Below are 14,360 nucleotides of genomic sequence, written 5' to 3'. Positions count from 1 at the left end.
CTGCTGTCAAACAAAGGACCATCTATAAATGCGCGAAAGGCTTCCTGATGCAGGTTGTCATGTAAATTGACGGTGTTACAGAACATAGATTTTCTGCAAAAAATGTCCACTGCCAAATACTTGAGATAAATCTGCAGAACTTTCTCCACCACGCCGCATGGTTCATTTGCCCATGTGTATTAATCTCTCACGTGCAACAAGGCTTGTTGTTAGGTTTAGGCCCTGGAACAACCCTGTTATCAATATACAAGACTATGAATTTAATCACGGCACCCATGCCCTGCCACGACTTCAGCGCTCTCTTTTTTAATGCTCATGCCACACCAGTTTTATTTTTTCAGGCCGTTAGATCTGCTGCCACGATAAAGTTCCACAGAACTCCGCCCCGCCGGTGCCACCGGCTGCCAGATGCTTACCTTCAGATGCCAGCCTTCACGTGGGCAACAGGAAAAGCTGGATGGGGTAACACACACAGCCACACATAACCGCACATTGACAACCAGAAATGCAGTTACGCCTTAACTGTCACCAAAGCGCGTGTTATCTTACCTGAGTGTGTGTGTCAGGTAAGTGTGTGTGTAGATGCATCAGTTTGTCTGTGTGCATGAACATGACTGAGCGTGTTCGTGTGTGAGAGTGTATGCTTTGTGCCACTGGCTGTGTTACATACACACACACACACACACATGCACGCATAGGCCTCGATTGGCGCTGCCGTGTGCAGGCCAGTTTTGCTTCGCTTGTCTCTATCATAAATAAGAGAATGATTAATCCATGTTGAGCTCGCCGTTTCTGTGAGTTAATCTTCATCCAGAGCTAATTTGGTGCCACAGAGGCGTGCGATAAAAACCGGGCCCGATACCACTGACCCAGATCAATGCATCTCGCGCTCAGGGAATGCAGATGGGAGATAGAAAAAACGGAGCTGCTGGGCCGCTGGCAGCAGCGGCTACTCGACATTTTGCACAAGATGCTGTGAAACAGCAGGACCTGCGAGATTGAAAGCAGCTACCGCCGTGGGGTGAGAAAGGGTTACAATACAGCCCTATTTTTGTCTCCGCCCACCCAAAAACTGATGCATGTGTTCATTTGCATGTGGTCGCTAAAGGGTTTTCCCCCAATTTCTCCCCTCGGTTAAACTGGAAGGGTCTGACAGAGATCTGCTGAGGAATTCGTAATCAGCAGAAGAATGCAGAGAGACGGACAGAAACAAAAAAACGCCGTTCTCACAGTTGAACAGATTACGTTTAAACACAGTTTTCACGTACCTTCACTTATTCTTATTCTTCTGACAATTGATTATTTTACACTTTCAACATTTTAAAAAACAGGCTTGTCGATTTCTATAGTGTTCTATATTTTTATCCTATTTCGCAACATCAAGCATGATGTCAGCCTAATTGAATGAGGCTCCTAAACACACACACACACACGTATACAGGACAATGGCATTGGTAGATCAATTTTTACGCAATATATTTACATTTACAGCATTTATCAGACACGATGAGTGGTGTCAAGTCTCCCTATTTTTTTACTCTGCTGGCCAAACAAACAGATCCAACCGACTGGATTCATGGACCAGACTGAGAACATTGAACTTCAGCATCCAATCATCTGGACCACAAAGAATCAGTTCCAGTCATTTGTGTTCCCACAATTAGATGACTAAAATTTGTCTTGTGTCAGTCTCTTTCTTTACATCAATGTATTTTAAGGATGAACCCCTTCCCATTCAGATTTTAAATTCTCTAAGCCCACCATCAAAGTTCTGCTCCACCTCCTCTTCACAAAAAAATCTGTCTGAATGCGAATGTGAAACCCTCAACACCTCTAAAAACTTGTCTTTGTTGTTCAGGAAATATTATTCCCCTGGCTTTCCCAAGTGATGCTGAGAACAGGAGGAAAATAGATGTTCCGAGAAGCAGATTCCTGATGTGGGCAGAGTGAAAGGCCTGTGGACAATGTCATTGTACTCCTAATTGTTCTGCAGATTTGTGTTGCATGTGTGAGTTATGCAATCCAGATGCAGCAAGGAAACGAGAAGTTTCATCTCATCAGCGATAGAGTGCATCAAAATTCCAATTACCCAAATGCATCTGAGGACATCTGAGAAGGTGGAAATTCACCAGTGACCTCGAACAAACAAATACAGTTAAACTCTGCATGTGTGTGTGTGTGTGTTAGTGTGGGTTAATTGACTCAGGAATGCATTACCAACACACTGAAGAATCTGTCCACATTTGTATGTGTTTTCAAGTTAAGTCAAGTTGAACTTACTTGTCCTTCAGGGGCAAATATCTCCAGTAGTGAAAAGAGGGTGGAAAAACACACAATGTATAATATCACAAAACAATGAAATATGATAATAATTAAAACACAAGAGCTCATTGTTTCAAAACCACTGGAAAAAAAATCTGTGTTTACAGGGCGTGGTTGGTGGTTCTACTGGAATTTAGATGTGAATTGGCCAGAAGTTAGTAGCTGGTTGAACTGAGCGCTTCCTGGACCAAACCAACCAATAAAATGGAAGAACAAAACAAAGATGAAGATCAGACATGTGGCGAACATTCTGAATTAAAAAGCCTTCGATCTATATAAAGTACATCGACTGAGTTAAAGCGTCAGGGTCGTCAGGTGATGGATATTCTGGTTGGTCTGGTCTGTTGTGATCTGGAGCTGTCTGGGTATTCTTCATCACAGGGAAACTGATATGTCTCAGAGGTTTTGTCACCACGGTAATAATGGCTTCCATTGTTTTTTGTTCTAAAAGCGGTGAGAGCGGGTGTACCATTACTATTCTGAAAGGTGACAAAAGAACAAATGACCCTTTCTGAGTAGCACTTCTCTCGCTAAGATGATCCAGCGGAGGGCAGGAGCTGGGAGTCAGGGTTCGTTCTCACATGTTCTTGCAGCTTTTGCAAATAAATGACATATAATCTGAAGTGCAATGTGGACTGTCATTGCAATACACAGGGATCAGACACAAGGGTCAACTGTTAGGTCCTCCCACAGAGAAAATTGAAAATTGGTCTCTCTCTCTCTTACTTTCTCATTACATTGGCCAGTCACTCACCTTTTCCAAAGAAAGACTGTTTCCAAACAGTCTAATCCCACCAACTCTGTACTGGGGTGCCACAAGGCTTTGTACCGGGGCCACTTGTATTTGCACAACCACCTTGGGTCAAATGAACCGCTCAGATATTTTATCTTAGCCTTGCTATGCTGATATTACCCAGCTCTACCAGTTTTTCCCGCTAGAAGATCCCACAGTCTTGGCATGAATTTTGGCTGGTCTCGTATGGTCATAAATATGAAATTCTCACTCGCAGCTCAACACCTCAAAATCTGGCCTTGGTGTCATGAGTGATGCTCCTGTGTAATCTGTCATTGTCCTTATTTGTTAATTTACACACTTAAATTCAATATTCTAGTAGTTAGTGCTAATTTGTAAGTCACTTTACACTTCACAGTGCTTTACAAACAAACTTAAAACGGATCACTTTGGGACAACTGAAAATGCACTCAGACCACAACCATTCAGTAAACCATGGGTTGTGTTTATGAAAAGGTTTATTGCACAAGAAGCCAGATGAATCTGTTAATCCCTTCAGGTGGTGTCAAACTCGCTAATAACATGTGTTATTTAATACCCCTCAAAACAGTAAGGTTGGTTTGCCTCGAGCCCTGAGAGTGCAATGGCTCTGCATTAACCCCAGCATTCGAGTCATAGTGCGTTCATGAGAAAGATTCAGCGATATCGACACAAATATGTTGTCATTCCATGTCTGTTGCTGACATCTCCTTGCCCCAACAGTCTGTTTTTCCAGAGTTGGGCAATTCCTGTGAGTAATATTGCATTGTCCGTCTGCCTGGAGGACATAGGTTCTGAAACATTACCTGAGTTGGGCGTGGTTATGGTTGGACAATGTTGTATTCATGAGATTAATAGCCTCATGTCAATTGAATTTTTCATATATTTCAAATAAATCAGTCAGAGGCAAAACGCATGGTTTGTAATTATCAGTCAGGTGGGACAGAGAACCAGAATTGAGAAATTAAGGATTTTCTTTATAATTAAAAAAAATTGTATCTTAGTGACTGAATTGTGGGGAAAAGCAATAAACCATTTCCTGCTCGTCCTCATCATTCATTAATGAATGAAGTCAGTTGCTGATAAACGAATGAATGAATGAACACAATTGCTGATCTTGATGGATGTATATTAAGGGACCTACATTCCATATGTTCAGGAGGAAGAAGCAGCAGTGGCATAATTTGACTTCCTGTCCAGGTTATAGCAGCTGACGTCATGTCTTTTTCCGACCTGACAAAGCAGAATTCTGGCATTTTTTCTCATGAATGGAATATCATGTCACCTTCACAACTCAGCAGTAAAAAACAGAGGTGACAGATGATTAATACGGCACGATGTGGTAACAGTTAGCAAATATGTCATTTGTCAAAAAAAAAAGAGAGAAAATGTTGAAATTTTCTGGGGTAGACTGATGGTTGCACAGTGGCCAGCCAATAATCTGCTTCCAAAAGATTGCTAACAATGTTTGCTTGTGAACATTTTTGGGAAAATAACACAGAATTTTTTTTAACTGTTCAGACTGCTCAGTTCATTAAAAATGCTGCCAATCCCATCGGTTTTATTACATCCCAGAGCGGTTCACTGTGGCAATATTGACACCGAGGAGTTGTTGCCGGGAGTTGTTTGCATATTTTTTATGTCCTTGTTATGACATGTCATGTACTGGCTGCTGGTTTGCATGAATGCATGGTTCTTTTCTGTGCTCTTTAACCTCCAGGGTGTGAACGAGGATGTGCACACTCGACGACGGCAACTTCGTTGCTCCAAAAAAAAAAAGCCTTTTTCAATAAATACTATTTAAAAGTGACGAGCAAGATCTACGGCAAATGAAAGGGTGTGTCCCCTGTATATGTGTGTAAACAGGGTTCAGGGACTGAATGGCGGTGGCCCTGCTCTTATCAGGTCAGGTGCGGTGCACTTTGTCTGCACATCACTGCCCCGCTTCACAGAAGGGCTGTTAAGCCATTAAAGTCGGTCTTCCAGTAACACTCGCCGACTGTAAACAGCGGAGGCAGCCATCACTCCAGCAGCCAATTAAAGGCCACGATGTGCAGTCAAGCCACAGTTCTGCACTTACACACTGATACTGTAAAGAAAGCTGTATTGTGAAAGTCTCTGCACACCCCTCACATGCACTCTTCACCCTCCGACCATCCGGAAAAAGGCACGGAAGCATTCGGGCCCTCACTGCCAGACTGTGCAATAGCTTCATCCCACAGGCCATCGGGCACCTGAACACTTACATTATATTCTCTTAACTATTATTTCATTTCACACAGCGGTATTTGCAGTATTTTTACTTTGCACCTTCCTTATTCATTTCAGTAGTATGTCTACTTGCTGTCTACGTGTTTGTTTTTTTTGTTAAATGGTGCTCTTGCACTGCCTGTGTCCCATCTTTTTGCGTACAATTTATGTCAATATGTAACTTTTAATGGTACATTTAGCACCGGGTTCCAGAGAAACGTTGTTTTGTTTCACTATGTCTGTGAAGATCCTCAGTCATTCAGGTGAAGTTGTCTGAAAGTTGACAAATGGCAACTTTAAGGTAGATACATTTCACTCTGCATCCACAGATCCACTTTATCAGTTTAAGGGAAGTGACCACAAATTTATCCTCCAGGCACGTTTCACCTCACTCCTGCCTTCAGTAGGCTCGGGGAGGGGTGTGGGTAAATGTAACAGACCCCGCCCCTGGCAGCTCATCCAGCCCCCATTAAGTCGGCGTTAAGTTTTGCCAGCCTGGTGGACGTGTGAATTGGGCCTGATCTTCCTGGGAATGGATGAAAGGGCAGCCTGATAGGTTGGAGATAAGCTGCGTCTGAGGCCTCCACCTCTGTTGAGTGAGGGGTTGTTTCGCTAGGTACTGTCTAACGTGTAATGTCATTTTGAACAGTTCTCCTGCTCTCCTAAGGTTTGACTTGCACTATACTTAAAAGCCTCTACCGACTGAACGCAGATGTAAATGTACAAACATGTGCACTTGGACGGATTTTGGCTCAATGATTAATTGTGATAAATGTTATTATGTTCTGTCCGGTGTGAGTTTCAGGTTGGCCAATGTAACTGTAAACTGCCAGCAAGAATCGTGAAGCTTTTCATTTGACTCTTCAAAAGTCTGAGGGGGGTCCGAAGGTCGTGAAGGGTTGGGCTTTAGATCCTCTTCAAGTCCTGGAAAAGTCAACCAAAACAGACCACACCTTTGTCAACACCATCCCTGATTAAACCGAAGCTGTCCAGGTCATGAACCCAGTGCCCAGTGACACATAAAAACCTCTTACTGGACAGACTGGAGACCCAGTTTGCTGAGCCGAACACAGTAGTTTACAGAATTAACTTCAATATCAGCCAGGAACCATAAAAAGCAACGTCTGCCTTATTATTCCATCGAGAATGTTCCATTGCTGGATCTTTTATGATCTGATTATCCCTCACGTTTTTCCATGTGACCATTCAATCCCCGACGAGGGCCTACTTTCTTTTCGAGAGGTGTGAGAGAAGCCCGATATCACTCTGTCAATGTGAAACTTGGCTCCTCCCAATCAGCCATAGTTTACTGGCAGCGGCCGCGTAGTTTCCAGAAAATTACGTGCTGCGCTGAAACTCTGGCTTCCGGCCAGATGCACCTGTTAAACAGGTATTCTGACCTCATACTCGGGTAAACAGGGCTTGTGGGGAGTGAGAGGCGCGTTTCTGTATTAGCATTGCAGTCACATGCGCAGAACTCCAGTGACCCCAACCATCTACAGCACTACAGCCATCTGGGCCATCTCATCAAAGCATGGACCCCAACCAGACACCTGAAGACGTCCTTCGGTATCTTCTGTCGAGATGCTATCAGCAGATCCTGGACATCCTGGAAGGTGCGAAGTAGGACTTCCACGGACTGGACCCAGGGATTTTGAAGACCAAGTCTGCATCCTGAGCCCTCTGCCATGTTCCCCAAACATCCTGAAACCCTATAAGACCACCACCATCCCAATTGTCACCATCACAATTTACTCGCAAGATCAAAAGGACCTCCTGCCAGACTGCTGGAGCTCCAGCCCCGCCTTAACTGTGCCCCGGCGAACATTAATCAGGTGAACAATAGTTGGGTTGGTGTGACAACATGGCTTGGACGTGGACTGTGTACAGATTGTCAGAAATTGCTGCGGATGTGTTTGACGCTGTGCACCGTGTGAGGTTTTTTCACACATTTTGAAGCAGTCTGCTGCCCAGGGTTTATGTAAGTGCAGTGAATGAGGTGGACCTAAACAATTATTTGATGCAACCTTTATTATATAAGAACCAGTATAAAAAAAAAAATGGCATATACAAATGTAAATACATTATACAGTTAATTACCTGAGAATGAACTCTCATACCGGCCATTGAATGATTCATTATGAAACAGACCAGCTGAACAGTTTCATCATTAGAGCCTAAACTGTTGATTTGTAGTTGATTCATACAGATAGATGTATTTCATATACAGCACTTTGCACTTCATAGACAACCATACACATCGTCCATCTTGGCTGTCCCCCACTTCATGCTTGACGTCCTCAACGTCTTCCTGGTAAATATGAGAGCCACCACCGAGCAGCGCAGGGGCTTGTGGACACGCCGGCACGTCCACAAGGTGGAAAACCGTTATTTACATTATTACTGGTTTATTAAAAACCTACTTTAGCCAAAAACCTTGGCTTACACTGTCTGCAACACATTTCTCTCAGGAGAGAATCTTGTGTCATCGTTTGCCTTCAGGGCGGATGGAGGTCTCAGTCTCTTTTCAGTCGCTCTTCCCCTGCCTGGCCCACTGTCCATCTCAGCGGCCGAGGCCGACTTCCTCCAGCTTCCAGCCGCTGGAGTTCTTCCCAAACTTGTAGACCAACCGGCGGCCGTCAACGCGCTCCAGGATGTCCCTCTTGTAGTAGTACCTGCACGAAAGTCAAACCATGCCGTCAGTGTGGGGACACTTCCCTGGACTTGGGCGTGCACTGAGCATGTTCTGCATGCTCACCTCATGGCCCTGCTGAGCTTCTCGTAGGTCATGCTGCTGTTCTTCTTCTTCTGACCCCAGAGCTGTGCCACAGCCTCTGACTTCAGGAACTTGAAGATGCCATCCCTGCGGTCCTCCCATTTCATCAGACCTTGGTTCTGCTCAGGGTGCAGCAGGATGTCACGGATAAACTCCCAGAGGTGGGTTCCTCTTGGTGCTGCGGAGCAGAGAGCACAGGACCTTCAGCATGGATGTCAGATGGCTTTTCAGCTCCATGAACAGATTTTACAAGGAAGCTCATAAATTGTAGAAAGAAGGGGGAGGAGGGGACGTGAACTCACCATGTTTGTTCTTTTTGGTTTCTAAGTAGTGATCGGAGCCACGGTTCTGCTTTGGAGGTCTTCCTCTGCCTCTCTTCTTCTGCTCTCCTCGCTCCTGCTTTATGAAGCTCTCTGTGAAAATACAGGATGGAATCAGTACTTCGTCGTCGTCCGGATGTCCCTCTCTGTTCTGTAGAGTAAAGCACTTGTAAAGCACATGAGGACGATGACACTCACTGGCATTGATGGAACCGCGCACGTCTGAGGGCTCCAGCTCTGAGTCGCTTCCTGCGGACTCTGGAGAACTCGGGTTGAGGAAACTTCCTGTGAGATGAGACAGAGAGCTTCAGCAATTCAACAATGGCCATTACCACCTTACACCATCGCTCAACTCTACTGTAATCACCGCGTCTCCTCTTACCTGAAGTAGAACCGTGCAGGCTGTCGGACAAGTTGGATCCTGATTCGTATCCATCGCTCAGGGAGGTCAGGTCCCTGTTCTTGAAGTCGTTGAAGTAGTTGTAGGGATCGTTCTCCCTCTTGATGTCAACTGTGGGTGAGACGAGAAGGAGTTTTAAGCCGCACTTACCAAAAGAAATCTCCTGCGGTCACTCAGTTTGGTCGTGATAGACACGTACCATCCTGCACGACTACGGTCTCCAGAAGACTTGCATCGCTCAAGAAGGTTGAGTACTGAGGAAGGTCGCCCAAGAAGTCGTTCAGTAGTGCGCAGGTTTCATTGAGGACGTAGGGGTCTGGTAAGTCACAGGTCACGCCTATCTCAGACAACAGGACGGACATTTTTAACAGCTGCAGTGCTGAATACTGTGGGCAACCACGCTGGAGGGGTTCAGACTCACCATGCTTAGATTTCAGGGCCTCCAGGCTGTGGTAGAGCTGTTCCCCCAGCAAGCCGAACATGGTGCTGAAGGACTCGCGGGGAAGCTGGCACAGGACGGGGCCGTCCATAACACAGTAGCCCATGTTCAGCAGGCTGGCGTCAAACTTGCTGTCCTCCACGTGGAAATCGATCCAGTCCAGGACGTTCCTCTGGGTCCAGAAGAGCGGATTCACCTGCTCCCACGGACCTGCGGGAGGTGAATTGGAAGCCCCTCGTGAGTGTGTGTGGGTGTGCAAGGCAGACGCTCGCGCCCGAGTTACACTTTAACAAGGCAGCCCTGCTTTTGTCTTGCAGGCTCAGCTTTATGAGCTAAAGCCCGGCTAGCAGGAGAGCAAACCGAGAGTAAGCCCAGAGCAAACCCAGCTGCGGCTCGCCCAGACGTGGAAGAATGAGCGGCACAAGCCTATCTGCAGTCTGTTTGGCCACGAGCGAAGTCGGGGTGCCACGTTATCTGCAGGAGTTAAATAAAGTTCGGGCCACTGAAAGAATAAAAGGAAAACATTCTTCTTGGTTGCCATCGCTTGGGTTAAACATTTCCAGAGTTAATGATTTATCGGTGAGGTCATGCTCATTGTCTCGGGAGTGCCAGTGGAAAAAAAGGCCGCGGCGATAGCATCAGCCTGGATTCCTGAAATGAACTTTATTTCGAGCCCGGAGACAGGAGGCTGCTCTCACCAAACGTGCTGCCGAACGTCAGGTCTGCCGTCTGGAGGCTCTTGGTCATGATGGTGTAGGGCGTGCTGTTGAGTGGTTGGGCTTCGGTGGGGTACACCGCCCCGTTCACGTTGCTGAGGATCCTGCTGAGCTCGCTGGACGTCGACATGGGAACGCTGCAATTGTAATTTTAAGGGTTACACATCATGACCCGTCCCACCGTACCCATTTCCAACACAACAGAACCGCAGACCTTCCTGGATCTTCGAGAACCCACCTGCTTGAGACGCCTCCGACAGTAGGAGAAAAGAGAATATCCACGTTCGGAGGGATCTCCTCGGCCGCCGTCGGCTGAACAGGTTCTCGCCTCGTGCGTCTCAGGTGCACCTGCCGCCGCTCCAACCCGCATTTATACGGCACCACACAGGAGGGGGATTTCCACGGCTCCGCCCTCTCACTACCTGGGAAAAATTGCAGCAACAGAAGACGTCAGGCAGCACCGCCCCTCTGCCCCTCGCATGGTTGGCTGAGTTGTGTTGTTCTGCAGGAGCAGTTGTTCTGGTTGCTCTACCTCCAGGGAAGGTTGCGCCCCCCCCCGCGTAAATTTTGGTCTGGAGCGATGGCCCAGGAAGCTGCTCGGTTCTGGACAGTCAGTGTTCTGAATGTTCTGTGTTCTAATGAGACACTAGAGGGGCCGTGACATGAATCACACCGTCCGGTTTTAGTGTTCGTCCATTCCACTTTAAAGTAAAAGTCAAGTAAAAACGGAGTATCCTAGTGGGTAAAACACTCACCTACAAACCAGAAGACCCAGGTTCAAACCCCACTTACTACCATTGTGTCCCTGAGCAAGACACTTAACCCTGAGTGTCTCCAGGGGAGGACTGTCCCTGTAACTACTGACTGTAAGTCACTCTGGATAAGGGCGCCTGGTAAACGCCGTAAATGTAAACGTAAAACACGTTTCTCTGAACCGAGCAGAAAGCAGAGTGAGAAGGTGATGCTCACTGCTGTCCACTGGAAAAACACACATCTTCCAAAAGCAGGCTTCTCGGATTCTCCTGCTTCCATCTGCAATCTCCCCTGGATCCAGGGAACCTGCGACTGTCCTAGCACTGACAGTACGAGCCGCGTGATTATTATTGTGTGTATGAAAACACGTTTTCAGTGAAAGAAATTGAGCCTCCGCGCTGCTGGATTTTTTTCTGCTCAGTTAATCCCCCAACAAGGTGGAATAAAATCTGATCCTTTAATAAATAAAACAGGTGACAGGTTCCTCCACCCGATGGGTTCGTCTGAAATTAAACAGTAATCAGACGAGCTGTGGTGGAAAAGTGGAAGGACTGACAAGAGGCAAAATTAAGCCCTCTGGAAGGAGAAATGCCGCCAGACCGGTTTCCAGCGCGCCGCATTTTCATTTGTTTACATAAAAGCTTTATGTGATCATTTCATTTCAGATTCACTTGCTGCTTACACTTGTTTGGGCATCCCGGTCCACTCATCGACACTTGTTTTTATCGGCCAGGTTTAAGAACTCTCAGACAGAAAAAGGAATCGCGGAAAAGGAATCGGGAATCGCTCCTCTGTGGTCTCATTGCTCAGCGTTACACATTAACAAGGTTGGTTGATTAATTGAGCGCCGCACAACCTCCACAACATCTTACTGCCATTCCCATGCATCCCATGTTTCCTGCGGCCACGTGACACAGGAAGGGAAATATTGGATTCGGTTCCCCAGGTTTTTTGACTGATGTCTCCGCACGATCTTCTGCATCTGCATCTTGACAGATGCATTAACAATGTTTTAAGGCATTTCAAAAATCATTTCAAAAGTAAAATATAATGTAAAGTGAAAGGATTGTGAAACCCTGCATCACAGCACACGGTGACACAACAAAACGTGTCCTCTGGATTTAACCATCACCCTTGGTGGGCAGCCATGACAGGCGCCCGGGGAGCAGTGTGTAGGGACGGTACCTCGATCAAGGGGACCTCAGTGGCACTTTTATTATTTTAGATTTACATCGTTAAGCAATAACCATTTAGTCATTTTGAATAATCAGTATAAGGAGCAAGTGAATTATGTTTTTTCTGAGTGCTCTCTTTTTACCGTACCTTCAAAAGTCGCTTGATGAGACGCTCATTGACATTCTTATCATTCATAAGAAAGTGTTTGCCGTAACTCAGGACTGTTGGAAACCGTCCCTAAATTAATGTCTAAATTAAAGTGGTGGAGAGAAGAGAAGAGTGTGATCTTCTTGCCTTGTTTGCCATTTAATTTTTTGGTTTATTACACAACGTCTTCGGTTTTTTTGTAAGATCCATAAATTGGTAGACGTGTCCAAACGTTTAATGTATTCGTGAGTCGGCTGTATACATAAGCAGTATTTACTTAATGTAGATAATTAGCAACTGAACAAAGTTGAGGAATCTGAAGAGCTGAAGCCCTGCTGTTTGTGGGTGTATGTGTGTGTGTGTGTGTTTGTAAACCTACCAATATGTGGACATTGACCTGACTGCACACCAATAAGGTGGGGACGTGTGTCATCGTGGGGACCAAAAACCAAGTCCCCACAAAGTTAACTACGCTAGCATGTATATTTCATCAAAATAAGCCTACCCCTTTAATATCTCCAAAGTCCCCAAGATGGACATTTTCTTGAAAAACATTGTGTATGTGTGTGCCTGGAATTGCTCACAGTGTGTACACGCCAACTAGGGTTGAAGAGGGTAATTGCAATTGCAGATACACACAGTAACACGTGGTACAGCAATGCTGAACTCTTATTGGCTCGTCTTGATGACGTCACGGACCATCAGAAACCAATGAGAGAGCTAATTGTTAATAAGTGCCTCAGTTAGCAAGACTGAGTTTGCTGAGCTATAGCACCATCCAGATCTATGTAAGCTAACTTTAACTGCAAGAAAAAAATCATTTAAAGATTCATACTTTTATGATACACATTGTGTTAGGGGTAAATAATATTTCTTTCAATAGTAAAGTGTTTTAGTAAGAAAAGCTATGACAATGCTAGCTAGTTAAATGGTACTAGCTTAGTTAGCACATGCTAGTTTCTGTTATTTATGGATATTTAAAATTACAATTATTACTATATCTTCCATAGACGTTTTCACTAAGCAGTAAGAGAAATAATGTGCTAAGAAAAATGGCTCGGAGGCGACAAAGCCCAATAAACAATGCCATTTTTCACATCACCACCTGCCGTGATAAAGCAGGGCTTGATGTTAAATACATCAATTCCTATAAAGGTGAGCAAAGCAGATATATTATCTTAAACTAATTACTATGAGGGAAAGTAGGTATGAATGTGGGTTGTGATTCACAAATTAGGCAGGGGAGTGTTTGCCGAGTCAGATATTTTCAAAGGAGATTTCATACTGGAGTACAGAGGAGACCTTATCGATCCAGAAGAAAGTAAACGAAGACGGCGAATTTACCACAACTCCCTAAAAGGATTTATGTTCGATTTCATCTGGCATGGAAAATTCTGGACGTGAGTACAAATGGATTTATATATTTTCCTTTGTTTTGATGTATAACTGTATTAAATATTTAAAAAATATATTTGAAAACGCGCTGCTAAAACTAGTATTAGTTTTTTATTAGTATTCTAGTTTTGTTGCCACATGTGGGAACTCGTGTCTTGTGTGGAGTTGCACAGCATGGGGAGCATTTAGATCATTTATCATCGCTAAACCGCCCATAACAGCTTTAAATGTGTATTATTAATTTTTTCAAGTCAGATGTGGAGTCAAAATGGGTTACATAACGTCGCTCAGACACACAGGGATTGTGGGTAATATGGTTGTTTTCTTCTGATGGAACAGAATTATTTCATCATTTGTCTGTCAGCATTTAAGGTACTTATTGTAAACATGCAATACTATATTGACTTATTTACAGTTGGCTTCTAATAGTTAAGATAGCAGCTCATGCATGGTTCCTGCTCAGGTCTGAATATTTTCCAGAAATACAAAAAAAAAAATGTTTATTTGTTCAGCTATTTGAAGTAGATTTATAATGTCTGCATATATCAGTTGTGTCATCACAAGATCACAAAAAATTGTTTAACAATTTATATATTATATTGATAATATAAAATTAAGTAATACAAACTAACAATAGTATAATTTTGCATTTAATAACTATTCTCTTTATTCAAATTCAGTATTGATGCTGCAAGGGATGATGGCACCCTTGGAAGACTGGTTAATGATGATCACATTAACCCCAACTGCAAAATGAAAAGAATCATGGTGGAAGGAAAGCCTCATTTGTGCCTTTTTGCCTTAAAAGACATAACACCTGGAGACGAGATTAGATATAATTATGGCGATGCTGATTGTCCTTGGAGGAATCAGGTAAGAATTGTAAAAGATATT

At 44.5% G+C, this 14,360-nt stretch overlaps 1 protein-coding gene across 1 annotated transcript; it reads right to left on the bottom strand.

Annotated features, from left to right (window-relative positions):
- Positions 1-7,355: 7,355 nt before the first annotated feature.
- On the bottom strand, positions 7,356-10,348 carry elf3 (E74-like factor 3 (ets domain transcription factor, epithelial-specific)). The gene is made up of 9 exons (XM_028999021.1): positions 10,234-10,348; positions 9,978-10,132; positions 9,262-9,489; positions 9,040-9,177; positions 8,823-8,951; positions 8,639-8,725; positions 8,423-8,533; positions 8,103-8,298; positions 7,356-8,019 (listed from the first exon to the last, which is right to left on the bottom strand). Exons 2-9 carry the CDS (start codon positions 10,123-10,125, stop codon positions 7,908-7,910), a joined length of 1,149 nt encoding a protein of 382 aa, XP_028854854.1. The 5' UTR covers positions 10,126-10,132; positions 10,234-10,348; the 3' UTR covers positions 7,356-7,907.
- Positions 10,349-14,360: the final 4,012 nt, after the last annotated feature.

This window comes from Denticeps clupeoides, chromosome 12 (assembly GCF_900700375.1).
Source record: "Denticeps clupeoides chromosome 12, fDenClu1.1, whole genome shotgun sequence".
Taxonomy (NCBI): domain Eukaryota; kingdom Metazoa; phylum Chordata; class Actinopteri; order Clupeiformes; family Denticipitidae; genus Denticeps; species Denticeps clupeoides.
This window is presented reverse-complemented; position numbering and strand designations above follow the sequence as displayed.

Bases quoted from the DNA above. Each gene is read 5' to 3' on its own strand.
- elf3 (XM_028999021.1), bottom strand. From the start codon at position 10,125: ATGTCGACGTCCAGCGAGCTCAGCAGGATCCTCAGCAACGTGAACGGG. The intron at 8,726-8,822 runs GTAAGAGGAGAC...CTCATCTCACAG, and splicing joins CCTGCACGGTTCTACTTCAG to GAAGTTTCCTCAACCCGAGT. The intron at 8,299-8,422 runs GTGAGTTCACGT...TCTGCTCCGCAG, and splicing joins AACCAAAAAGAACAAACATG to CACCAAGAGGAACCCACCTC.